This window comes from Motacilla alba, chromosome 6 (genome assembly GCF_015832195.1).
Source record: "Motacilla alba alba isolate MOTALB_02 chromosome 6, Motacilla_alba_V1.0_pri, whole genome shotgun sequence".
NCBI classification, from domain to species: domain Eukaryota; kingdom Metazoa; phylum Chordata; class Aves; order Passeriformes; family Motacillidae; genus Motacilla; species Motacilla alba.
Window position 1 is genome coordinate 16,418,449 of NC_052021.1, and position 27,435 is coordinate 16,445,883.

Sequence of the window (27,435 nt, forward strand, 5' to 3'; positions counted from 1 at the left end):
CTGGGTTAAACCACTGCACCCACTTATAATAGAACAGTTTTAATCCTTCCACTTCATAGAGAAAGCAAATCCAGACTTCAGGAAGAACAGTCACTGTTATTGGTGTAATTACATTGAGGGTGGGAAAACAACCAGAAGCTCCACCAGTAAGACAGAGCCTCCTCTTCCTTGTACCCCAAGGATTTATCCAGTTCTGATTTAGCCAGTAGTCCCACCTCAGAGATGCAGGGACTGGTTACGTACATCATTGCCTTCCAGCTCAAACACTTCGAACTGCAGAGAGATCCGGTACTGGGCTGGAGCTACCACCTGCCAGACGCAGTTTTTGTTAGTAGGATATTCCTTGGGCCATCCAGGGCTAGTAATGGTCCCATTGAGCTTGGTGATGAAGCCCCCACAGGCAGCTGGAGAGGCAATAAATGAACACAAGTTTTACTTGGTTCTGTTCAGACACACAGACCGGGCCACAGCGTTAACTAGCAAATGAACCAGATCCTGGTTGGTGGCACATTTCAAATCCCAGCCTCCAGAACAGGCTTAAAATGCTGGGAAGGGTGAAGAAGACAGAAACTTTACCTGCAGTAAATCACCTCCCAGTGAGGCTATGGCCCTGAGAGCCACCATGTCAGACTAGTTTCCTTTTTGATCTCTCTCCTTGGGCTTACTGTGAATCAGTTGACTTGATGTGCACAACACAGTTGTAAAGCCCAGCTTGGTAAATTCACCTACACTCAGTGCTACAAACCTTACTATTTTAAGTTTATCAAGACATTCCTGTCAACTCTTCAGTGGTTTATTATATTTGGACTGCATCTTCTCTAGGGAAAGTTGAAGGCAAAGTCAAGACTTAGCTGTATTATCCCATATCCTTTAAAAATTTAAGACATCTCAGCTTCATCCTCTTGTGGGAGGGCAGGGCTATTACCTCAAAGGAGTAAACCTCAATTTGCTGCAAAATTCTATTTGCAACAAAGCTTTTTTTTTTCTTTTTTTTTTTTTGCTGTTTCTTGAGAATAATGAGACATAGCCACATCTTCAAAACCCACAGGGATAAAAGCTTTCTGTGTCGTGTTCCCAGCATCATTTTGCATTAAGAGGACTAACCCTAACCCAAGGGAGCAACTTCAATATAAATAGAGTAGCAAGCAAGTGGTTTTAGAGAAAAAAAGGCAATTTACTCTGATGTACACTGCTATGGTTTCAAAGACTATCCTTTCTGTTTTGCCCACAAATGAAGTTTAAAATAGGCGGTTAAGAGTGAAGTTCAGAAAAAAACCCCTGCCAAGTTATAGCAACTTAGCAACTGGCTTGCTAAAATAGCAAGAAATTATGAAAAAAATAAAAAAAAAGCTTTCAGAAGCCTTTTGCACACACCTGACTGCCCTCACCATGTCAATAGCAGACAGTTTGACAAAAGCAGAAGTCAGGGCAAACCAGGTGATGTTGAGAGCACCACTGATAGCATGTGGAGCTCCCTAAATGTCCCTACAGAGAGAGTTTTAAGACAAGAACAATGGATGGATTTCTCAGCACACCAACAACTGCATTGTTGGTAGAAGCAACATTTGTTGCATGAGATTAACTCTCTAGAAAGCTGACACTAACACCTTCTATTATAGACACAGGGGTTTTTTTTCTTCATAAAAGAGGAAGGGAGGAAAATTCTCTTCAATGTGGAAAAGCCTGTTTTGCATGCAGACAAAACACTGATATTTTATTATATGAAGTAAATTCCTTTATGAAAAACAAATAAATTCAGTGATAGATTTAAATACTTTTGGGCCACTCAATGGCTGGGTTGTAATGCCTACTTCCCTTATGTTGCACTGTGGGAGAGCTGGTCTGAACAGCAATCTGTGGCCATGAAGGACAACTGGCTTTAGGAATGATTAGCAGTATAAATCAGAGAACTTTCAGGGTTTTTTGAACCAAAACTTGGCTTTTCAATGGAAGATGTTAACAAAAACAAAAATATCAGTTGGGGGAAAATAAAGTGAAATAAAGAGGATGGAGGGGTAAGGAAAATCACTTCCAAGACTGTTCAATTCCATTTACAGCTGTAGTACCTTTCCTAGAGTCAGATGGCTCAATGTGTGGGTACTTACCTTCACAGCTCTTTTTATCAGCTGTCAACTCATAGCCAGGCTCACAGGTGCATTTGTAACTGCCCAGTGTGTTCTCACAGTGCTGCTCACACCCACCATTGTCCGGCAGAGAACATTCATCCATCTCTGTCAGGAGAAAAACAGAGCAAGTAGCACTCTCCTGATCACCCAAACACCCTGATATTCCTCATGCAACCCTTCTAGACAGAAGGAACAGAGCCCTGACTGCTGAGCCAAGACTGTGGAATAGGCACTGCAGCAAAGCTCACAACCAGAACCATGAAGGACTGCCATTACTGCTACTAGCCAACAGTGCTTTTTCTAGACACGAGCAGGAAAACACTGTCCCTGGTAAAGACTTCATTGCCTTTTGTTCTCATATGCTATTTTTTGGCTTTGTTTTGTTTGTTTTAAATTCCTCACACTCTCGAGTAACTTGAGCTACCAGGAACCAACCCACTATGGCACACACAGTAATGGAGCTGAGGGAGGTGATACCCCATGGAACGGGGTGCTGCGAAGGAGCTGGCAGGACATGCAAGTATTTGCCTTTTCACAGGCACATGAACTCTTGCTGTCCTAGACTTCGAAATCAGGTTCTTCAATCATATCTCAACAACCTGAACTGACACTTTAATACAAAGATAGGCACTGGCTTCTCACCCTGACCCCTGATTCCACATGCATCCCTTAATAGATGGTTTTATTAAGATGGCTGTGGTGGGTTAGCCTCAGCTAGCAGCCAAACTGCCACCTTACTGTTGGTTCATTCCCTGGCCTGCCAGTCCTGTGGAATGAGGAAGAAAACAGGAAGAATAAGAGCAAGAAAGTTCTGGGTTGAGCAGACAAATTATCCACCAATTACTGTTCTGTTCAAACAGACTCAATTCTGGGGAATTTAACTTAATTTACTGCCAATTAATATAAATATTTTAGTTCTGGTTTAGGTATGAGGAAACCAAACCTGAAAACAAATATGTTAAAACACTTTCAGAAAACATCTTTCTGTTTCCCTTTCTTGGCTCAACTTCACTCCAAGCACCTCTCCCCCTGCCTTGTACCCCTACAAGTTACACTCAGCCCCTTCAGCAAAGCCACGGGTGTGCAAAGGCAGGAGGGGATGGGGAGCCACAGGCAGTACATGACCCTGCTGCTTCTCATTCTTCTTCCCTGCTTCAGGTAGATGAACTAACACTTCAACCATATAAAAATAGGCTTCAATGATACAAACAATTTGTTGCCAAAACAAAGATAACTAACAAGAATAATCCTGGAGGTATCCCATGAGATATACCTGGCTGGGTGGACATGAGGTAATTGCTCTCCAACTCTTCCTGGCAATGCATCTTGGGTGTGACCAATGGCTTACCCTCTAAGCTGACTGCAGGTTTATTATCTCTGAAAACTTAGACATTACCATTGCATGGTCTCACAAAGCATAGCATTCAATTCCATCCTTAACTCTGATTTTTTAGGCTAAGTTATTTTCTTTCCGTGTTGTAAGACATTTAATTGAAGCTCTATTCCTTTCCTTATCCATTAAGGCAAAGGTCATCCATTGCTCCATCAGCTATGAGAAGCAGTCTGAAGAGTGCCTGCAGAACCATCTAATTTGCTCCCTTTGCTCACAGAGTGTCTCACAATCCCCCTGAATATGGAGGTAGAGACTGCAGGCTTCAGATGCCAGCTTGAAACTCCACATGTAGTCTGCACATGTGTTCACACAGCTTTTGCACACAGACGTCAGCTCTGCTCACGATGCAAGCTGGCTAGAAATTGTGCAGCTATGACTACTGTGATGCTTGGTTCAAGCAAAACCACTTTGCTCCTCAGCTGAATTTACTGGCATGGACTAAAAAATGCTGTAACCAAAACCAAAATGCTGTAACCACAAGCTACATGGTTTCTGATTCAAATATGAGAAATTCAAGCAGACACTGAAAGATCTAGTCTACCAGCTAAAATTCCACAGAAAATACCTGTGTCTCCAATTGCACTAGTGTACAAGTTCACACATTTTTACATTAAAAAACAAAACAAAACAAATTTATTTCTGCCTATCTGCATCACACAGAAAGCACTTCAGGTTCAGGTGTATAACTTTCTTCCCTTACAAACTTGTAGGTGAAACTCAGATTTTAGAGAATGACTTGCTGTGTCTCCATGTAGTGCTAATCTTGAAAGACATCTCTGCCACAGTCAGCCTGCACTGTTCACTCCTGAAAGGGCCAAAATATCTTTAGGAAGAAGTATTCTCTGAGCCTTTATGGAACCTGAGAAACTTAAACAAGGAAATCTAGGTACTGTGAGACCTGTCGAGGGACTGAGATCAAATGTGACAGTATTTGCCAGCGATTCTGCAATCACCCTTTGTCACAGTCCATTAAGACCTCTCAAATTTACAGGTGAATATAATCTGTGAATTAAACTTTATTTACTTTTTTTTTTTTCCAATTAAGTGCATGGTTTAAGAATTATGGGTTATAAATGATGACATTTTATGCCTTGAATGGTGAATAAGTGAATTCATAGGATAGCCTAGTCTGAGCCAAGGGGATTGAGCCCTGACATGTTTGTTTGGTTTAAGACTTAAGTTCATGAAATAAAGTTTAATTCACAGAGTACATTCTCCTGAAAATTTGAGAAACCTAAATGGACCATGATACTCTTAATACAAGACAAAAGTTAAGATAGAAATAAATAAAGGACTTATGCAATCCAAATATTGGCATTGCAACTATTATTTCTGTACAAGTGCCACGGAACCCAAGATAAACATGACTGTCTGACCCCCAGCAGCTCCACAGGTATTTTCCCAAGCAGTTAGATATTTGGTTCTTGCCTCTACCAAGTCACCAGGATGCTGGAAAAGGACCATTTCTAGGGTCTAGCTCTTAAAAAAAAAAAAAAAAATCTTAATCTTACATCTTCCTGAAGAGAATCTCAGTTTAGGAATACATTTGTCTCCTAATGGTCTCAGTATTCTTTTACTAGGACTCTACTTGCATTTAGATTTATCCCCTCTCCAGAGGTTTCTTTTGGAATAGAACTTCAGCAGAGAGCTGTTTAAAACACTCATTGTGCAGTATTAGTACTTCCTTGAAAATGTCAGTGTCCTCTGGTATGGCTAAATGGAAATGACATTCCATCCAGCTGTGCAACATTTATGTTGACACCAGCTCAGCAGAGTTCATTTCTGTCCTAATCAGGGAGGAGGTGTTTCTGCCTAAGCATCAACCCCCTCTACAGTCTCAAAGCAATTTGTACATAAATTCAATATTTGCAAACAAATTGCTCAAAAAAATCTTAAGTACAAGTAGATAGAATGATAATGTGTGAATTGTTACATAGCATGAATTGATTTGTGGATGGCAGTAGCTTAAGGGATGAATTGTCCCCAACTTCGACTGTGAGAGGTATTAGATCACATACCTTTAAAGAAATTTGCTGCAAAGCCTGCTTTATTGATGGTTGCATCAGATGCAAACTTCATCCACACTTTGTTTGAGCTGGATTTGATGTCTTCTGGCTTCTCATAGCCACAGAAGTGGCCGATGAGCGGGCTCTGTTCAGTGAGGCCATCTCGTATCTCCAGGTAGTCGTAAGAGCACGCGTCGTGCCATTCAATCTGCAGCAGGAAAAGTGTGTGTCTGTACCTCACTAGTAGGAGTTTTTCCAGCCAGGCTAGTGACACAGTTAGACTCCAGCCACAGACCAGTTCCCCAAACAACTGACTACAACTAAGTACTTGCTGTGGCTGCCACTGAGCTCTTCTGCAGTTCAAACTGCATTTGATCCTAGGCACATCTCTGTTCTGCCACTGCTTCATGGCTATCCTGCAGTGAAACCCAGTCTCTGATCTACAAACTGCTTCTGCAAGAGAAGCTGTAAGAAACAGTGCAGAACAACTGCAAACAAAAAGGTTCAAGGAATAGCCATGGTGAAATAGTAGTGTCAGCCCTTTACAGGACAAGCATGGTGAGTGTACACAAGCCACAGGAGCCCGTGAGATAGATGACATTTATGCACCAACCAAGGTCCTGCCCACTCCTGTCTGTGACTTAACATCAGCAATCAGAGACTGATCACTGGCATGTAGCTAAGAGTGTAAGACATCCTATAACCAATAGATGAAAACTTATTGTGACCTCTTCAAAGTCTGTCTGCCAGCTGGGAACACGATGTTTCTTTGGGGAGTCACATCCTGCAATCTGACAAGTGCCACTGACACCAATAAGAGTTTTTTGCCTGGATTGTGACCATTTGACCAGAGTGAAAATTTAAGGACTCATGAGTCCCTTTCTAACATCATCAACACTTTTGAGATCCTTCTAATTCCTTCTGTCTAGAGTAACAGTTTTTGAAAACTTAGCATATATTAAACTTCAAAAATCAAAATCTCTGAGCAAATGTCTGGTAAGGTAAATGGTACTCTGAAGTAGTCAAACATTTTTTTATTATTACTATTATTATTATTACTACTTTCTTCTTCATTTTAAAGGCTTTGTAGAGGCAAAATAATATCTGTAATATAATATGCAATGATATTTCTCACCTCAAAGGCTTGGAATGTGATTCCTATGTGAAAACCCTCAGAAACTGTGATCTTCCAGATACACTCTTTGGAAGGTCTGTAGTCATCTGGGTAATTGGGAGATTGGATCTGGCCAGCATCTTTGTGTATTTCTCCACCACAAATAGCTTCATAAAAAAGAAACAGCAAACCCACGAGATCACAAGTTTCTCTCTAGGTAAAGCCCACTCCATACACACCTTTCTCATCAAATGTGATTCAGTATTGCTTGCTATACAAAGTCAACACACAAGGCATAGATGTTTTTAACATTTTGTCTTATAACAGTGTCTCCTATCTTGCTCTCCTCAGAAGGTGAGCTCACTGGGACAGAGATTTTTTTATACATTTGTGTTATTCATACTCCTGCTCACTTTCATATCCGCTTGAAACCTGCTACCAGCACTAAGAACCAAGAAAAGCTGGGGGTGAGGCTGTGGGAGAGGGGAGAAGTTGCAAATCTAATCCAGCCACACGATGGCACCACCAGACCATCAGGCTGACTGCTGTGCATAAAAAATTAAGTTCTAGTACCAAATATAAGAGTAAGTTTAAATACCAAAATAGAAAATTTAATGGAAATCTAGTTTAATATAAAACTAGTGAATATCTTGAAGACAACAGCAGCTCAGCAAAATTGTCTGCAAGACTAAGTAAAATGAAAATAAGATCACAGGCTAAAACCTGCGTTACCCACGATGCACGACACACATCTACAAAACACATGAACGTTTTGCCTGCGCCTAAAGTCAAGGAAACAAAAAGCACCGGCAGAAAGTACAAGAGAGATGCTACTGCAATGACATCTGCCAGGTATCAACCATCCTCACCCTTGGCTTCTCCCCACAAGGCATTGCATTAGCAATTCAGATATGGGTCTCCATGAAGTGTCCTGCAGATTGCTTGCATTGGGTAACACCGTCTTGGTCTTGCATTGTAAGCTGCTAATGTAACCGAGTTAAAAGCACTGCTTCATTAGTGCAGCTAACCTCTTTCTTACAGAATCAGTGCTAAAGCACCACCAAAAAGTTGCACCCAAAAATCCAGCTGCAGAGCACATTTTAGATTGCAATTTGAGTTCATATATTCAGTGCTACCAGTGGTGCTTGAGAAAAAACCTTTGAAGGACCCTTTAAAAAACTGTCTCCTCCACCCAACAGAAAGAGGTCTTCAAGAGCAGAGGACTTTTTTTTCTAAGAGCCATGAAACTGACAGCCAACAAATAATATTTTCTCTATCCACTGCAGAAGTTCACACTGACATACAGCTGAGTGTCAACTATACTTGGAAGAGCCTTACTGCAAAATGGAAAGAACATCCACGGATAGAGCCTGAAAAGAAGGTAATGACGGCACATTCAGGGTTGTCAGCAGTGCTGAGGGGCAAAACCACCATCATCTTCCCATCTTAAATCTCATGAAAGAAAGGGAACAGAATGACTGAACTAAGAGGACACTTTCACTACATAAACTGTCATTTAGGATCAAGTAATTCTACCATCATGTGGCTACATGCTTCTGCCTCTTTCCTCCCATCTTCTGAAAACTTTAAGGCCAAGACTTGGAGGAATCCAAACCCAAAAATCAGTCCTCATCCACAGTTTGCAGAAAAGTTCAGATGCATGTGCATTTCTATACACTGTCACTAAAGCAGAAGACAGAGAAGCAGTGCTAAATTTGATGGAGGAGGTCAAAAGAAAAAGAGGAACTAACGGCATCAGAGAAAGATTTTGGACAAAAATTGATAGAAAATTAAACAATTATATGCAAACCCTCCTGGAAATAAAAACTACCTTTATTGCCTAAGCACAGAAGTCACAAAACACCTGAGCAAGCCACTTTCCAAAGGGAAAAAGAAACCAGAGATTATCAGAACTTGCCTAAGAGGGAAATAGGGATTAAAGAAGACTTTTGGAAAATCTCCTATTTCAGCAAATAAATTATGAAGAGACATGTAGATAACCTCTCTACCTGCTGTTTTGACAAGAGGAGGCTGAGATATCCAATGCTTAAGCATTCCCTTCATCATCCAGAGATAAGAATGAAACTGTGCAATAAGCCATCACTGTATCTGTAGTACAAGCTGGTTTACAGCAGACATACTCTGTGCTTGCTCTCAGGCAAAGCCATGGATTTGACAGCCTTATAGTGGGAAATTCCTTGCAGGAAAGAGTTATATAAAAAGCGACTCTTGAAGAGGCAGGAAAATACAAACTTGCAGTTTGTTTGACCACTAGATGTACATTCTACCTTCAGTTGCTCTATTCAAAAATCAAGTGAAGCAAGCTCATATTTATTGAATCCTTAGGGATCACCTATTAATCAACAGGAAATATAGGAAATTGTCAAGGGAAAACAAAGACACTTTGCAAAGTGACTTTGGAATGCAGCCAATGTAAAATTTTTTTCTTCCAATACCATTTAGCAATATGAAGGATGATGCCATACACACTAATTTGATCACTTCTAATTCCAACAAACTACCATAAAGGGGGTGTTACAAACCACATGGTCCAGACAACAGCTGCTTTTCAGTAGAGATGTTTTAAAAAAGCCCAACATCAGGCAAGCTACTTCTGTCTCTGGGGTAACAATTCCTGCAGAAACCAGATATTTCTCCTGTGAAACAGATTTGTTAGCCCCAAACTGCTGTGAAATCCTCATATGCTTTACTTGCACTTCCCCAACAGTCCCATGTTTGCATCACTTCCCTCTGTTAGCATCATTATTCATGAGTTTATGGGACACTTGGGCACTGGGCTTCCAGCATTATGCTTGTTCCTGTGGCTGAAGAAAGAAGATGATGCAATGTCGGTATCAATACAGTCAACCTCAACACTGTTGACAACACTGGTATTTCTACAAAAAATGCCTGCTGCCCAGAAAACAATGAGGGCTTTTAATACATTTTAGAATCATTACTGCAAAAAAAAACCCAAGCATTTATGGAAAAAGGAAATTACTGATTTTTAATGACTGTGGTAGTATTGTTCCTCCACCGAAGTGGTTTCATCATCTCAGTGCTATGCAAGTTTCTAAAATACCTGACCTGTAGAAGATCTGACATGCTAATTTCCAATGTTATATAAGTAAAACATACAAAGGAGAAACAAAAGACTAATCTTTGAATCTGAGAAAAAAAAACCTCAAACAAACAAACAAAACCACCCCAAGACAATCTGTATTAAATGATACAAAATGTATGATCCCAAACAGAACTTTGCCTGTTAAAATACTGAAACAAAGTCTTGCTCCATACACTGCTGCTTGCAGGGGCTGGTTAGACCAAACAAAACCTGGCAAAGTATGGAAGCTATTGCTTTGTGTTCCCATCTTGTTGTGCCCCTCAAAATGTGATAATATAGTTGGAAAATTCATGCCTTGTCTACTGAAACAAGCCACAAAATCTGTCAATTCCCATAAAAACAAGGGCATGGCTGTATCTAACCACACAGTGCAGCAGAACTTCTGCTGATCCCCTAAAGCCCTGCATCCCGTTCCATCTGCTCCATACGATGCAGACTTCTGGCTAAGGGTTGTACCTTCATAGACCACAAAGAAGCCTTTGCCCAGGATGTTACTGCTGCTCCGGAACTCGATCCACAGCCTGCTGTCCGTGGAGATTACTGGTTCAGGAATCTTGTCACCACAAAATCTACCTAGAAGGCAAGACAGCAACAATAAAGATCTCTTCAATCTCCCAAGGGACAGCACAGCATAATGGGCACCTGTGACTCTGGGAAGCAAAGAGTCTTTGGTAAAGGAGTGTGCTTGTGTAAAAACCCTTTCACTCCCATCAGTTGTGGTTTTGAAAAAGTTTCCACGTCCCTCCTTCATTAATTCATATTCTTTTCCATTATTAAGTGAATTAAAGTTCTCTTCAGCTGGGAGCAGAATCCAGTTACAGATGAAGCCTCTATTGCCCTGGTAAATTCAAAAGGGCTCTTGTCTTGATCACGTAATTGAGCACACGTGCTACCATGGCAGGGAAGCATCCCCCTGTCCCTCTAGAGATGTGACATTAGGGAACGTCCTTTCCACCTGCTAAGCCTTGAAAACTCCTTCAGTACTTTGCACCCAAGAGCAAATAATCCAAGTCAAACCAAGGGCAGGACATGGCCATACTGATGAGAAAAAAAATCACTTATCTCATTCTCTGTTCAACAAATCCCAGTTAAGCTTCTGCAGTCATTTAATTTCTTTCAAGAGAAAGAGACCAGGAGCCACTTTGCTCCATGACTGCCCTAGCTTTGAGCTCTCTGGCATATACCAGCACTAGTAAACTCCCAAATTTTGCCAGTAGGAATGAATCCTGAAACAGAACAGCTGCAGATGGCGTCTTCAGCCTGGACAACCTCAACAATCCCAATCTGGTGCTCCTCTATTGAAGCCAAAAGCTCCTCACAGAAACAGAGCAAGCACCAAGTATGCACTGATAGGCAGGGACCTGCACTTGGGTCAGGAGCTTGCACAAAGCAAACATGGTTTTTCACTTCAGCTGACACCAGCAGGGCTATACACTGAATTCACATGGTCTTGGCACCCTGTCCCACTGAATCCCAGCTGGAAACTGACAGAGGCAAAGAGCAGTTCTTCAGGTTGAATTCAGCAGTGATAGGGATCCTGGCCTTCCAACACCAGGCAAAAGCATCTTTGAACAACTTCCACTGGGTATAAACCTGGTTAATGCCTTACCTTCAAGACAGCATCGTATTTCCCATGAAGTGGCTGGGAATGGCAGTTTCACTACCAGCTTTTTTTTTCTTGCAGTCACCCACCCAAATATTATCTTGGACCGAGCTTCACCCAGCAACTATTGTGCCCCCAACCTGCCCGGTGCTGCTGGGGCAGTGTGACAGCCCTGTAGCATATCAATGGCATCCCCCATCTCCACTCTCAAAGGGGATGCTAAAAACAGCATCAGCACTGCAAAGCTTCTTCCTCTAGGGTCACTGAGCAACTTCCTCCTGGATTTAGGCTTGGAGTTTAACAAGGGTGTCAAGAAGAGGAAACACAGATGAGGAACGAGAACGAGCAAGCTCCTCAGAGTGTGATAAAGGGCCCATTCATAAAAAGTTATACACCATTTAAAGGCTGGGTTTTCACACACTTCCCTGGGAAAATATGCAGCACACATGTATTTTTTCTCTCCACAAGAAGCCCGTGCTTTCACAATTCACAGTAATCCCCCTCCTCACCCCCTGCTGAATTGCCGTCTGTCTGCCTCTCTGACCTAATTTCATGGGCTCAGCCCCATGCGGGAACCATGGCCACTCATGCAGCGTCTCCTTCCAGATGGAAACACTCCCAAGTCCACCTGCACTAGGGGGACGGGGAGGTGCTTGGCTTCTGAAGTACCTTTAAATTACTCAGCAGAAAAAAACCAAAAAAACAAGGAGCTAAGTTGCAGCTGCTGGAGCAGTGTTACCTGGCACATATGCAGCAGAGAACAGCAGTATATGCTGCCAACCCCAAAATAGGCAGTGAAGAGTAAAACCAGCCACCAACTGCCCTGAAAGGGAGGCCCACTGAAACCTGGGAAGCAGCATGGCTTCAGCCTCAGCACCTCACCTGGTACCAGAACTAGGATGTCCAGTGGAGCTAAACAGAGCACCCAAAGCTCCCTAAATCCTCTGACCTGATGCTCACTAGCCCAGTCCTGTGCTGCAGCATGGGGTGCAGCACCTCTAACAGAGCTGGGGATGATGCCCAACCTGATTGCTTCTTTCCTTTTAGGCAGAAGGGGCTGTTGCAGTGCCACATTTTACATGTTCGGGACACCAAGTTTAGGGGATGAGGTCAGGATCAGAGGCAGTGGCAAAGTAGGTGGGACTCTTGGACCATTCGAGGTGACAGAAGACTTGCAGTTATGATAGCAGGAGGCAGAGAAACAGGGAGGACACAGAGGAGCTGCACTTCATAGAGATCTCTGGGAGCAGAAGCAGAGTGGAGTCCTTGCACAACTTGACATGGCATGGTCTAACAAGTTCCCTGCTAGGACTACAGAGGCTCGAAGTACAAATACTGTGTATTTGTAAACACAAATTCATGAGAAATAATGGCAGGAGCTTGGGTCAGGAGCTGTGCAGCTGCTTCATTCTGACTGCCTGACAGTTCTTCTCTGGACTTAGGAAAGAGCAATAACAAAACTCCAGAGACTACATTTTCAGTCCCAGCCAGGGCCCTGGCTCACTTCCCTCCCTGCCTCATTTCTCAAGCTGGAAAAGGAAGGAATAAAGCCTTTGTGACCAAAGGGCTTGGAACATGGATCACTGGAAGTGAATAGAGCACACTGGTATCTCTGGATGGAGACACTAAGGGATGGCCAGTGCACTGGCAGGACCTGGGATCCTTCCAAGTAACGGAAAGTTTGTTTCTGTTTGTTTTCCCCACCCACTCTCCAAAGCATCAAGAAGAATACACAAAATGCAATTAAAATGAAATAGTTACTCACCCAACAACGGAGCCTTCCTCCAGTAGCCATCACGCACCTCCACATAATCATACCAGCAAAGGCGACTTTTAAATAAGTCCATCGATGTGAAATTTAACATAATCTGAAAAGAGAGAGTGCACATTTCTCTTTGGGGAGGGAATTACTTTAAAGAGAAGACTCTACAGATTGTTTCATGTTTCATTTTCACTACAGTGCTACCTAAGTGAGTATGCAAGGCAAAGACAGCTGGGCCGTTTGCAGGATTTGTACACCACCTTTTCTCAAAAAAAGAAAGGCTTCTCAAGATGTTTTAATGAAATCATGACAGTATATGACAGCAGAGAGCCCTTTACTATCAGTTCTGCAATTCAAATTCAATACTTCTCAGTCACTAAAATGTTACTTTAAAAAAAAGCCCAGTTCAGATTTTTAAAATTAAACCCTTTGGTTTTGAGTAATGTGAAAATCATAGAGAAAGACATTGCCACAAACCACACATATTTGGGGTCTACACCTGAATATAAATGATACTTGCAAGAAATATCGAATTTTGCTAATTAGGTTCCACATTCTGACCACCAGACTCACACCATCACTGGGATGCAATTGCATTCAGTGGCTTTAACAAACAGAACTTGGCATTAAAACGTTATTTTCGTCTCCCTCCTCTCTAAGATGAATCACTGACCTTGGTCTGGGACGCCACCTATGAAGGTCACCATGGTGGGTACTTGTATTTTTTTTCAGGTGAGATTTGACCCATGTAATTAATTTACATCCATAATGTGAACATAGTCACAGAAATGTCTTCATGTTAAAATGGATGTTCTCCCCCAAAAGTACTGGTTCGGTGTGCAGAGTGCAGTCTGTAATGATGTCACTCACTTTTTTCACCTTTTTGCAGTATTCTGATTTAGACAGCAAAAGGAGATTCATCTATTTCTGTGAAGGTGAATGCTATAAGCCCAGTATCTGTTCTAAACTAACACCTCAGGGCAACAATTTGCACCAACCACTGCATTGAATTAAACAGGAAAACTGAAGCATTTAATCTGAAATCAATTCTTTATTTCCTTTTTTAACATTAATGGTTCAGCACTAATTAGCTGCTGGGTCCTTCCTGACACAACTCTGAAGAGGCTGAGACGCAAAGGGAGAGTTTATAGTAAGACACCACGAAACTCTCAGTGCTACAGTTGTCAAACCTGGACGGCTCTTGGCCCTCTCGCCCCAGCGATGCTCTCCCTGCAGCTGGCGGCAGGAGCTCAGCATGGCATGGGACTGGGCTTGCAGGTGACAGAAACAGGTCCCGGAGCCAGGCAGCTGCTGCAAAACAAACGAGCTCTGCGCTTCTTTGTCCGAGTCTGAGTCTTAAGCGTGTCTTGAGGGTGATCCTCAGCAAAGTCACTCTGCCAAGGAGTGGGCTGCTCATTCTTGCAGCCTGGTATGGCGTGACAGACCTGAAGGGCTGGTGTTGCTGGATTAAGGAAAGATTTCATTTCTACAGGAAGATCAATAAAACAAAAGGAGCTGGGAGGAAAGTGGACAGGACGGGTGATTGATGTGCAGCGGGGCTTGGCGTTTCAAGGCGGGAAGTGGGAGTTCCCTGACAGGGACATTATGCCTGCATGACAGGGGCAGGCCACGGATGTCACTCACGGCTCCTCAGCTCCCTTCAGGACTCCAGATTGCAGCACATTTTATCTAACTCATCTGACTGGCTTTGGAATGTGTGCTTGCCAAAGCTAACAGGTGGCAGGAAATGTCCATGCAGGGTTTAGTCTCAAACTGAGAGGGAGGATCAGAGATCAACACACAGCCCAGATATGTGAGGGGCTCTGCTCCAGCATCACCACTTCTCTCAAAATCATGTATTCCTGACTCCATCTCTCTCCTGAGTGGTGCTCAGGAGCCTTTCCAGGCTCCATTCCTGCACACCAGGCATGCAGAGATCTTCTGGCAGGTTCTAACACTGTCATCACAGGCAAAATCTCACATGAGGGAAGTGCAGAGTATACCTTGTGCTGCTGTGGCACCTACCTTCTCCCCTGGGGTCACCGAGATCCTCCAGACACAGTGGGAATAGGAGGGGTAGCCATTTGGAAAGCCAGGGGCTGAGAAATTACCTGTTGAATCTTGCAAGGTCTCTCCACAAGCTGCAGGAGAGGGGAAAAAAAACTATCAAAAAGGAATGACTCTGAAAGACATCAGGGTCTACCAAACTGACTGCTCATGGCCGTGTGCACTGACTGTGGAGGCTGGTGGCTGGTACTCCCACAGCACTCATTCGTGGTACTGGCCAAAGGTCACTGGTCACCTGAAGCCTTGCCAAAGGGGTGATGTGGAATTCGTTAGAATTTCTGGGATAGAAGATGATTAGTGCAAGGACACAGATGAAGCAGCTACTAAAGAAGAACCCTTCTTCCTTCATCATCCTTCCACATGCCAGCACTTTGAGGTTTCAGTCGAGGAATATCTCATTCACTAATCAAATGCAAAGTATTAACCCCACCCCACTTCACAACCCCACACTGCTGCCAGCAAATCTGTTTTCACAAGCTGCTCAATGAAGTTCTCCTTAGTTACCACTGTAAATTTTCTTTTTTGAGCTTGAAACATCCTAACAAAAGCAGGGCAAGTCCCATCACCCCCATGTTTCAGCTGCCCAGCACGTTCTCAGCCACTACACTGCACAGGGCAAAATATGAGCACAGCAGTCCATTGCTCTTCAACTTCCTGTTTTGTGGCCTGCTGCAGTTGATGAAATGTAGATCCCAGAGCGACTTTTGGGAAGCAAAGAACATGCACATGCATATGATCCTTTAGGGAACTGCAGCTTCCAACATCTGGAAAAGCTGTGACTACTGTAGTTCTACTCTCTGAGACAGGATGGCTGAGCTGGAACAAGGAGAGACCATCCACATCTGCAGAGCACCTGACTGGCTGGGTGGGAGGACCACAAATATCAAGGCTCCCATTTCCTTGACAGTGCCCCCTAGACACATCCAAATGCCAACTGCAAGGAGCAGGGACCTTGGCTTGCCTGCTTCCCAGTTGTTTTTCCAGTTTCATAACCAACTGATATTATAAAGCTCCACTGGACCTGGAACTCTGTTTCCTCAGAGGTGGCAAAGCAGCCCCCAAAAATCCCTGATTGAGCAGCAGTGCTTTGAAAGATCTGACAAGGCCTTCCCTTTCTCCTGGAAATGCCAGGGGCTGTTCCTCTGCTTGATTCTATCACTGGGTAATTTTGCAGCCATGATTACATTTAGATGGGTGGGTGTGCAGTTGGAGGTGAAAAGAGATGGGTTCCACTGAAAAAGTGTAGTATGTTCAAACAGGGGAGGAGGAGGTCACCTAATCTGGAATTTCTTAATTTCTCTAAGGAAGTTTGATCCACAGATTGACAGATCAGACTAGATGAAGAAATGTGGGGACACAGAAAGGAGATTTTTAATATATATATTTTTTTAATAGATAGGGGATGTCAATCCACAACTCACCAGGATAAATAAATGTTCTTTTTCTCTGCTCAAAAATCTATTTAAACAAACATGAAATGATAAAGGGAGCTCAAAATCACAGGAAACATGCACAACATGAACACAGTGATAGGAGATTATTGACCTTGAATGAGCCATAGTGAAGGTTTCCAACAGCCAGACTTAATCCTCCCAGAGTGCAATTACACAATGACTGGCAAGACCCTGCAATCATGGAACAGGTATTACTGTGTCTACTTGCAAAGACTTCTTTGCTGAAATATGAAAGCAGACCTATCTAACTCTCTGACCCCTGCAGAGGAAACTCCCCAGACACTGTGCCAGGCTGGCCTTGCAGCATAGAGTAAAGTGCAGTGCAGTGCAGTGCAGGGGAAGCACAGTGAGCAATGCATCTTTGTGGGGAGAGCACAACCTCTTGCAGAGCACCCAAAAAATCAATATGACTCTAGTCCACTTGGTAGTGAAGAAGACAAGAAGTCCAATAACTGTCCGGTACTTCTGGGATCCAAGAAACTGAGCAGGTAGAAAGGATGAGAGGTGAAAAGCAAAGCAGTAAGGTCAATGCTTCAGAACTCATTTGTAAATGAAGCAGTTGGGTGACAGGCACTTACAGCTCATCGCTGGTTACTGGTACACTCTATCTTTTTGAAAATGCCCAGAGAACTGGAGGAAATTATATAAGGCAGGACCATTCTCAGTTTACTGTTTAACCATTCCTGCACAATTAGCACAACTACACAAGCCTTTTTCCTTTAGCACAGCATAAGACAGCAGGATGAGCTGTTTTAAAGCTTTTGTAGTCACTGCAGTCATCAAATCCTCAACTGCGCAGCCATAGCAAATCTAGCATTAACTACTCTGTAGCAGACTGCATCTTGCCTTCCAGAAATTCCTTCAGCAAATTTAATTTGATTTCACCTGGCTTGGCACTAACGTTAACCCAGCAGGTATAAGCTTTGAGGAATTAAGAGCAATTTAAACCAGCAGAGTTTTAGAATGGACAAGCTAAGCAAGTCCTAACTGTAGCAGGCACATGAGCTCCAGTCTAATGAGCTGGAGAGCCCTGTTTCTTACAACAGACACAGCAGTTGTTCTGGCTGATTCCAGTGCATGCTTGTAACTCATCCTCCCCCATACTAACTCTTTTTTTTGGAGATATTATTAGGTATTCTCAGATGGAGACTCTCTTTGTAAAAGGGAAGCCATCTGCCACTCAACTTCTGAATTATGTTGTTGCATTTTACCCTAAAATCCTCAGCTTGACTGCTGAACAAAGTGTCTTCATCCTAAAGTCTCATTCAGACCCTGCTTGAACACACAGATGAAGTCCTTTGGTTTTGAACTCCTTTGCTTTGTATTTTGGGAGAGGAACAAAACTTTCCAAGCTACAGATTCAAGCAGCAGAAGATGATGTTAACGTCATTAAATATATTGCACCTCTTCTCTTAAGATGCAACTTGTGTATAAATTTTGATGCAAAGAAAAAAAAGCAAAGCAGAACAACAGGTATTTAAAAAAAAAGTTTAGTAGGCTTAAATCTCTAATTATTTTGCTGCCTAATATGTTCTGAACTGCAATAACCTCTGGTAAAGCTTTGTGAAAAAAAAAAAGTAGGAAAAGTCCTACTTCGCAAATGGAAAACTTGAGAATTACAGAAGAGTCCTCATTTTAAAGAAAGTTGCTTTGTAGCTTTTAGTTAGTACCTCAGGCCAAAGTGGCTTTTCAGCTTGCCTTGAGAAATCTAAATCTGTAATTGATTCTTCCAGCTATGGGAATGAAAAGCCTGGTTGGATTAAGCCTGATTCAATCAAAAAACACAGTGCAAAACAAATTAACCCCTAAACTAATCCATGAGATAATTTTGCAAGAACAACATTTTATTCAACCAAAATCAATTTAGAGATAATGATGAATGTAAAAAGAAAAATGTAATTATGAAGTAAAAAGAAAATAAAGTTAAATAGAACTAACAGACTTAAAAGTTATACCACCCATTATAAGATAAAAGCAGTAATCTTCAAACATATAGACCCTGAAGCACTCAGAATTCATTCTAGACCCTTATGGACTCATACTTTCTGACCTGCAGTTGGATACAGAAAAACAGTTGATTTGCACACCAGCTATCCACCACTTTCCAGGGCCTCAGTCTACCAGACATCTTTCCACCATTTTGCTAAATCCTAGTCCCCACTCTGCCTTGTACGTCAGTTTCATTTTCTACGAATAGAGCCTACACTGGACCAATCTGAAACCCTAAACCCAGCAAGAATACTGGCAAAGTACTAACAGGAGACACATCTTAGGCATGTTCACTTCTCCCTCACGGCTCCAGCCTAAAGCATTTGATAGTCTGTGTTTCCCAAGTCTCTTTCCTCAAAGGGTGGTGCTCTTGAACTATGCCTTCCACATGAACCATGTGTCTATGATGAAACAGGCTCCACCTCCCCAAGCCATATTTACCTGGGCATTTGTACAACTTCCTTGCCTGAGCGATGTCTCCCTGGCTCAGGCGAATACGCTGACCAATAGTTGGCCGGACCCCATTGTCATCACGACGGGGCAGGATGGTGTCGAGGAAAACTCCTCTAAAGGGAAGAGCAAAGACACAGAGCAGTGAAGTAGGGAAAGTGACACAATGAACAGCAAGCAGAGCTGGCAGGCCTCCCACACCCCATCCCCCTGACCATATATCCCATGCTAACAAGCAGTAGTGGTTCAGCTTCTAATAACTGCTAACTATCTCAAGACAGCCTTCTCACTATAGCAGACAGCTTCCAAATGTACAAGTAAGTCTGCCAAGCCAAATTCCTCTTGGATATCTCAAAATTGCTGCTGCCTCTGTTTGAGGTAGCACATTCCTTGCCATAAATCAGAAAAAGCAGTGAAATATTCCTGCAGACAGTTCATGGCACATCTGGCACAGCAGGAGCACAGATCTGGCGTTTAAGCCAAAGAAGCAGAGGAAGGGAAGTTTTCCCAGTAGTAGATGGGGTTGGGCTGGCAGTGTCTGTGGCTGCCACAGACAAGAGGAAAAGATCATGTGCTCTACCTTTGTTCTGTAGGAGTTTCCAAGCTAGTAACTCCACTTGTCTCTGCCTCTTTTTACTTGCTACTATTTCTTCCATGTGCTTCACACTCAGGAGCTCTTTACTGCACTTCTGATCTCAGTCCAGTGAAGGATTTAAGCTCAGGCCTCACTTCTATTAAAATGCAGTCCATGTAGCCAAGCAAGAGCTTGCACACAAAAAGAGAGACCCCCAAGGGAGCATTAGGACTGTAGGGAAGGAGGGAGGGAATCAGAAACCTGAACTCCAGGTTGGCAAAATCCAAGCTCTTGCAGCCAGGCTGTCCAGTCCACAGGAACCTGCCACTGCACCCCTGAATGCCAGACAGGCTTGGGGATGCCAAGGCTAACACCAAGCTTAACCTTCAGCATCAGCTCAGTGAGGCAGACTGCTCTTTCTGAAGGACAGGATAGAACTGTCCAGAGAGTCCAATGGGAAATCAGGGCAGAAGCAATACTTTTAGTGCTGCCTAGTCCAGAGGTGGGGAGGAAAGGGGGAAAATTGTTTTGTAAATATTCAAACAGAAGAAAGAAATAGAGGGAAAGGAATTTAATCTGTTTTGAAAACTGGAATCAGCTGTTGCATGGGAGATGTTGGCATTTTTTCAGCACTAGAAAAATTCCTGATCAGCACCAAAACCAATACTTACAAGATGTGAGGTGAGTCCTGCAAATTTCAATTTAGAAATGCAGTTTGTTATTCTAAATGCCAACTGCACGCCTTGGGCTGAATTTATTTAAGTTTATGTATTGAAAATAAATCCTCCAATTCCAGAAACACCACAAACATAGAAGCAGGTCAGTTTGTTCACAGTAAATTTTCAAGCCTCCTCAGGAGTTCATAGAAGAACTCACAGCATTTGGCAGGGACATACTTCTGTGGCCTCTGAAATGCTTTCTGCAGATCTCCAGGCTCAACCAGGAAAGAATGACAGAGTTTAATAGAAAAACCACCACTTGCACAGGCAAAGTTTTGATTCTTTTTCCCATTCCAGCTCTCACAACTGTGCACCCACAGCCCTCAGCTTTCTGCATGCAGTATATACCTCAGGCACTCCTCACACAACACAGACAACCCACACAACTTCAAACTACCCTTGCTACCTGCCAAACACATTTTCTTCTAGAAAGCTGTACTCTGTACTGAGGCAGTAAGACTTTTGGTTTTGCTTTTCCCTCCCATTGAATTTTTTCTCCTTTCACATACATTGCTGAACATGACTCCCAACTACAGAGCATTAAGTACAGTTTCTCTCATTTTGCCATCAAAGGAACCAAGAACAGGAGAATCTGTCTGGCCCAAAACACACAAGTCCCAGAAGTCCCACGCTGTCCACCCAAACCTCATCTGCTTAAAAACACTTGGAGTGTAAAAGTTGCACATTCGGCGAGTGTCTCTAAAAATGCAAATACTTTGACTTAAAAGTTAATAAACAACAAACAGACATCATCAAACAGAGCAGCTCAGGAAGTCTAACACCAGAACCATGCTTGAGTAAAACTCAAAACTCTAAGCTCTCCTCCCAGAAGTAGGAGAAAAACCCATGAATCCTGGATGCCCCATTCTCTTGTGTCCAGGCATGGGCAGAACATGCATTAGCTGCCCAATGCAGTTGTAAACCAAGCACAACACCCCACCATTCCTACCAGCTAAGAACAACAGAGTCTGACAAGAGACTCACACAAATCATTAGCATCTGCACAGCACCCTGAACATGCAAAGTGCCAGGCCAGTGCTATGAAATTATCAGCTGATCTCAACAGATGCTAAACATTCATGTCCCAGGAGACAGGCTAACAAATACAGGTGCCTAAGCAACACTCAAGGAAGCAGATATTCAAGGCAGGTTAAAGACCCAGCCGTAGGTAGCTACCTTATATCTCCATGTGCAGAAGAGAGACAACATGACTCCTCATGCAGTAAAACCAGTGGAGGATCTATGTGTGTCTTGTGCAGGATCAGGACAGTGCATTGCAAATACAAGATGTGCCTCCTGGGCATGAAGGCAGTGCTGCCTACATCCTAATTTGAACATGAGCTTTGCAGAGGTCCTGTTTTGTAACACCAGACTGTGCTGTCATGTCTACTAGCAAGCCACTTACTGAATTAAGGTAACCAGCTACTTGCTTAGGGCTTTGTGAAGGTTTAAACTTTCTTCTTGCTAAGTTGCCATTTATAGGTCTTGACAGCTGTAAAAGAAATTGTTCCATGATACGGCAACATTCAGTTTAGACTGCTGCCATGCTGTAAGGAATGCACCAGGAAATAAAAGTCTGCAGCCACACTCTGCACAACAGGCCAATTTGTGTCATAGATGAGAACAGAAATTCCAATGATAAAAACTTGTTCCTGCTGTCATCATAGTTTCTTATGCCATACTCCTATTTCTATTAGCCACAGACAAAAATGAGAGGCATATTTTGCTATGAAATGGAAAGGGGTGACTACACCAATCCTCAAAAGTATCACTGGAAACTATTTCCCCTGCTAGGACTCATCAAATCTCAGAAAAGCCACCTTTTCTGTCCTAGGTAAAATGTTTAGAATAAAAAGGGCCCAGGATTTACAGCAGCATTTGACCATGGCAAGCACCATATGATTTACTATCATCAATATTGACTGAAGTTAAAAACAAGGTTGTACTAAGGTAAGAATTTCTACATGAGAGTAAGTCACAGGAACGACCCTGTGTCCTTCCCCCGCTCACGCACACATCCCCTCTCCACTGGTCAGGTGCTCACACCATCTTATGTTGACTTTCTGGTGTCTACTAGTGTATTAACACACCCAATGCAGCCCTTCCCTTGCAGGTCCAAGCAGGAACTCTCTCCCTTTCCTAGCCACTGATCTTAATGAAACTTGCTGGAACTTAGTATCTTCATGGACTCTGTGCTTGTGTCAGTTTGGGATGCAACTGGCCAGCACTCAGAAACCTCAGTGAGGTGGGAAGGTCAGGTGCACAGACCCACCAGCCTCTCTGGCTGGTCAATGCATTGCTCCCTTAGGGGAGCAGATGTCAAGACAGGTCTTGGCAAAGTAAAAGCGTATTCCAGCACTGCTTATTTGTGGTGAGAGCACAATCAGCCTACCGAGGCACTTAGTGCTCCGTTCAGCTACTGCACAAAGACTGCAAGTGGGGTAAGGGCGGGTCACAGAGACAAAGAGCTTAAAGAAAACAGACTTAAAAATCCTATCAAGCACCAATTTAAATCTCGCAGGACTCTTGCCATTTTTACCCATTTTGGCCCCGCAGTGCTCTGAAGGACCCCACATTTCAAGAGACACAGACTCAAAGGCATCCACAACATAAATGGCGGTAATAATTTAATCCTGCTTTTGTGCAAGACAATTCTAACCATTAAGAGTTTAGCAAACCCTGGGAGGGTCCAGCAGATGCTTCAAGGGAAGAAAAATTGTTTGCTTTGGATATCTAATGCAAAGAAATCTGCTAAGTCTGCAAAACACCCTGGCCCAGACACCATCTCCTCCTGCCACAACAAGCAGCATTTCAGCACGTTTGACATTTTTCCACTGGTTGGTGTGAAGTTGTCAAAAGAAAAGCACAAAACAACAGGCTTGGCCCTTCAATACAACAGGGGAGTAAGAAAATGTAAAAAGTCACAAAGACATCTTTAATTTTTGCAACAAAAATTTTCAAGAGTGTGAATACTTTCACTGTACCTTCCAACCCCTTTAACTGCAGTATGCAGTGACAGAAAGCTCTTGGGAAAGAGCAATAGTAGGATTTACGGAAGAAAACTTCTAACAATGCAGTAAAATGAATCTGGCCATCCAGTAACCCTCATTCCAAATACAGGACATAACTGTGCTTATATCACCTCTCCATCCAGTAGAGCAGTCTGATCAGAAAATGGGTGGAGGTATGAGATGGGAGTCAAGGACAAACAGCCTATGCAGAAATTGGCACTTACTAGGGGCAGGACTGATAACTCCTCCGTGAAAAAACCCAGTCACACAGAACCACATAGCTGCAGAGGCCATGATCGAAAGCTCATGCATAAATGGGTTAAAAAACCACCCAAGCAATTAAAGATCATGGTCTAGAGTTCAACTCTCCCTCAGCTCAACCACTAGAGACTCTGATGGCTGTATTGTGACTCCAAAGCATAAGCTGGACAACCAAGAGATTCAAAGCTTGTTCTGGTATTATCCAACATGCACATGAGCAGATACGCACACAGATACACATGTGCTGCCTGGGAAGGCTGCAAAGAATGTCAGCAAGGCTTTGGAAACTCTCTGAGATTACCAGTATTATTACTGAGTAAATACAGTGGAAAGGGGAAAACAGGAGCCCACCATACTACACCCACCTTGCTTCTTCAAATATTTTTCGAGCCTTGCAATGCAGCAATAGATCAGAGGTCTCCTTCTAGGCTCTATATATCCCACAGAGTCAACCACAACTACCAAAAATGGTCCTAAGGACATGAAACTTTGAATTATCACCTGGAGAACGTGTTCCTAGCATAGTGCATGATGCTGTCAAAGTCATAGGTCTCTCCAAGTGAGTTCACTTCCCCAGCTTCCATCTTTAAAAAGTTGTACTCCTGACCTATGATGACAAACAAAAAGGAAAATAAACAAACCACTCTTAGAGAATTAAAAAAAAGAAGACTTTTACCTGTGGGAGCCTAGAATGAAATGGATATGCTCCTCTGTTCCAACAATTCCAGCTGGACATCGAAAATTTCTATTCATATAGCTATTTTGACCCTTACTTTAGACAAGGACAGCAATATTTCTTCTTCTCTATCCCAATCCTCAGACCACCAGCATTTTCCACAAGTGTAGCAAGAAAGGTTTCTACCCAGCCAAAAGCCAGGTGGAATAACCTGAAGCGTGATTTTACCTTGCTGTATGTTCTCTCTGATGATAGTGACATGCTGGTCCCTGTCAGGCCGTGTGTGCTCATGCCAGAAACCCACCACATGACCCAGCTCATGAGCCACAATACCAAACTTGTCACAGTTCTTTCCAATGGATATTGCCTGAGGGCCCCCTCCTCGGCGACCCACGTAGGAGCAACACCTGGAAAAGAAAGCCCACAAACCCATGCAGCACATCAGTGACTTGAGGAACTCTAAACATAGGAACAGAGCGTGGCATCTGGCCCGGTTCAGGACAGGCCAGCAGTTGCATGCACTGCATGTACTTACATGCAATTACAAAGAAAACATAAAGAAAAAAATTGTGTATCTATAAACAGGCACATGTACACTTAAGTGTTATCCCAGGAAAAAAGAATCCAGAAAGGCTTAGCACCTTCTGAGCAAATACTAAACTATCCTAGCAATTCTCACTGAAAGTGACCAGCTGCATCTCTGTGACAGATTCTCCAAGTTAGCCATTGGTCTGTTCTGGGCTAGACTTACAAAGCCACGTGCCACTGAAAGCGCTGTATGCAATAGAGAGCTGCACGGAATGCGTGCATCACTTACCCACATGTTCTGTATGTGAACACAATGAAGCTCTCTTCATCAGTTCTCTCCACAAAGGTCACACAAGTATGCTTCTCCCAGTGCCTCATTGCTTGCTTAAAGATAGCTCTTTGGGTTCCTGGAAAAGACACCAAGAAGAGCAAACAGTGAAGGCCTGCCTTTCAGGAAAATCTCTAACGGATTTCATCCGGATATGGGAACAGTCATCCTTTCAAACAGCCAATCTTATCCCTGGAGACACCTCTTGGACTCTGGGGTCCACTTCCAGCTATAGCATTATCTTCCTGAATCATCTTTTCTCTCCTTGTGCCTGATGAATTTACTGCTCTAATTAAACAGGTAAAAAACTTTACAGATTAAGTAGATCAATATTTGTGAATATAAAACAAGCCACCTTTCTGGGTACAGGCCATTCTGGCAGAGTTTCCAGGTGGTCTGATCTGAACACCAGCTACTAAGTGATGTGCCAAATTTGCTCTCATGACACGAAGTAATGACCATGCTCATCTTTCAAGACCCAGGAATCTCATGAGTGCTACATATGCTCCTCAAAACTAAGGCAAAGTTATTGTCAGGAACCCAGAGTACTTCTGCTCCTGCCCTTCCAACAGCAGAGAGAATTCTCTTCTGGAAAAACAGGGAGCAAGCACAGCTCACAGGTGCTGGCCTCTAAAGAAAAATGACTCAGTCACTCAAGTACTTCTTGGTCTCCAAGAAAAGAACCATCTTAGTGCACGCCTCAGCTTTAGGCTTCCACAGTGCACACCTCCTTGTGCAATGACACACCCACCTTACCTCAGGAGACAAGGACCTGAGTCTTTAGTGGGAGAACTCTGCTCCAGAGATTTCCTGCACAGCTTGAGACACAAATCCCATGGCAAACAGAAAGCAGTGTTTCCACTACTGACCAGTGAAATTTCCTCCAATCACATAGGGGATGACCCCCCCTGGCCAGATCCTCTCGGCCCTTGACGTGGTTGCCCTGCGCACTCTGGCAGAGGAGTGTGTATCCGTTCCAGACTCATCTTTGTATTCCTTCCTCTTCGGGCTCCTCGCAAGCGTTGTGTTCTGCTTGCTGTCTGCAAGACAGAGTGGCAACACTGTTTAAATCCTCTTTAGTTCCACCTGCAGCCCTCAGGCAATACCCTGGAGCTTCAGAAAAAGATAAAAAGAAAAAGCAAGGTGTTAAACCAAACCAGAAGTCACAGCCAGATTTGCCAGTGATTTTTTTGGGACTTTGAGACTAATCTAAGACTAATCTAAGAATAGATTAGCTAATCTATAGAAAACTGTCCCTTCTTGTTTTGGAGCCTCCATACACAACATGCCAAAGCTGTTCTCCCATTAGGATGTAAAAGCATATCCTTCCCTGTCTCTAGCCACTCCTCCTCTGCAACAGCAACTTCACAGATGGGGACACTACTCAAGGGGAACATAAGGTGGGAATCAAGCCTAGATGTCACTGTATATTCTCAGCTTGCCCTACCTATCCACTCATCTGCAGAAAATGGTTTGTTCTATTACGAACAGCTTCACAGTAACAACTACTCATTTGAGTTGGCCTTGGAAGAAGGTGACAGACTCCTAACTCTGAAATCTGTACTCAAGGCTGAAAAGTATTACTTTGGTTTCACATACCAGGTCTTGGGTGGTTTGGAAATCTATAAAGATCGGACAGTCTCTGTTGGAGGAGGATGCTCAGGATGGGAAAAACAGAAGTGCAGATCTCCATCCATGCTGAATCTCTTCATTTTAATGAAAAGGAGCAAAAATACAAAAGGGAGAGCAGAACACATCTCAGTTCTTGTTACAAAGGCTAGAGGAGCCCTGACTGTGTGGTGTTCAGTATTGGCCTTGAAATCTGCAAGAGGATTCATACAGGCTTCTTAGGCAGACCCTGTCACTTGCCCTGCATTTGTGCTGCTGCAGCTCTGCTGAGGTACTGGTTATGCCTACATGAGTTGCACTTTTAATGTGCTGGCACCTTTACTCAAAGCTTCCTGGTTGTTCATCCCCTAATTGAGGTGCCATGGGCAACTCAAACCCTCAAAGCAGCCAGAGTCCAGCTGAGTTTCACAAACCTCTGTATGCAGACACCACTGCTTAGACAGGCTCCCTGCGTGGCACAGCCAACTCATCAGCTGGACTAGGGCAAAGGAATAAGAGAGTACAGGGGATGCTGTGCCTTCAGAGAGTGCTGGCCTAAAGGGTCACACCAAGGTGAACATCTTTGTCACTCTGAGGAGCAGCACTGCTGACAGTGGCTCACCAGCAGACTTCTGTGAAGCC

The 27,435-nt window shown here is 43.3% G+C and overlaps 1 protein-coding gene across 4 annotated transcripts in view; it reads right to left on the minus strand.

Moving 5' to 3' along the window:
- TLL2 (tolloid like 2) overlaps positions 1 to 27,435 on the minus strand; it is an 84,874-nt gene that overhangs the window by 9,916 nt on the left and 47,523 nt on the right. For 3 of the 4 annotated variants that reach the window (XM_038141111.1, XM_038141109.1, XM_038141112.1), the window contains 12 exons: positions 26,055 to 26,225; positions 25,147 to 25,264; positions 24,558 to 24,736; positions 24,155 to 24,260; positions 19,080 to 19,204; positions 15,154 to 15,269; positions 13,132 to 13,234; positions 10,220 to 10,336; positions 6,661 to 6,806; positions 5,538 to 5,733; positions 2,106 to 2,231; positions 244 to 404 (listed from right to left, as the gene is read on the minus strand). In XM_038141111.1, the coding sequence (XP_037997039.1) occupies positions 244 to 404; positions 2,106 to 2,231; positions 5,538 to 5,733; positions 6,661 to 6,806; positions 10,220 to 10,336; positions 13,132 to 13,234; positions 15,154 to 15,269; positions 19,080 to 19,204; positions 24,155 to 24,260; positions 24,558 to 24,736; positions 25,147 to 25,264; positions 26,055 to 26,225 (1,664 nt within the window). Of the gene's footprint in view, positions 1 to 243; positions 405 to 2,105; positions 2,232 to 5,537; positions 5,734 to 6,660; positions 6,807 to 10,219; positions 10,337 to 13,131; positions 13,235 to 15,153; positions 15,270 to 19,079; positions 19,205 to 24,154; positions 24,261 to 24,557; positions 24,737 to 25,146; positions 25,265 to 26,054; positions 26,226 to 26,784; positions 26,892 to 27,435 lie in introns of all 4 variants that reach the window. The other variant, XM_038141110.1, reaches the window with a different exon arrangement.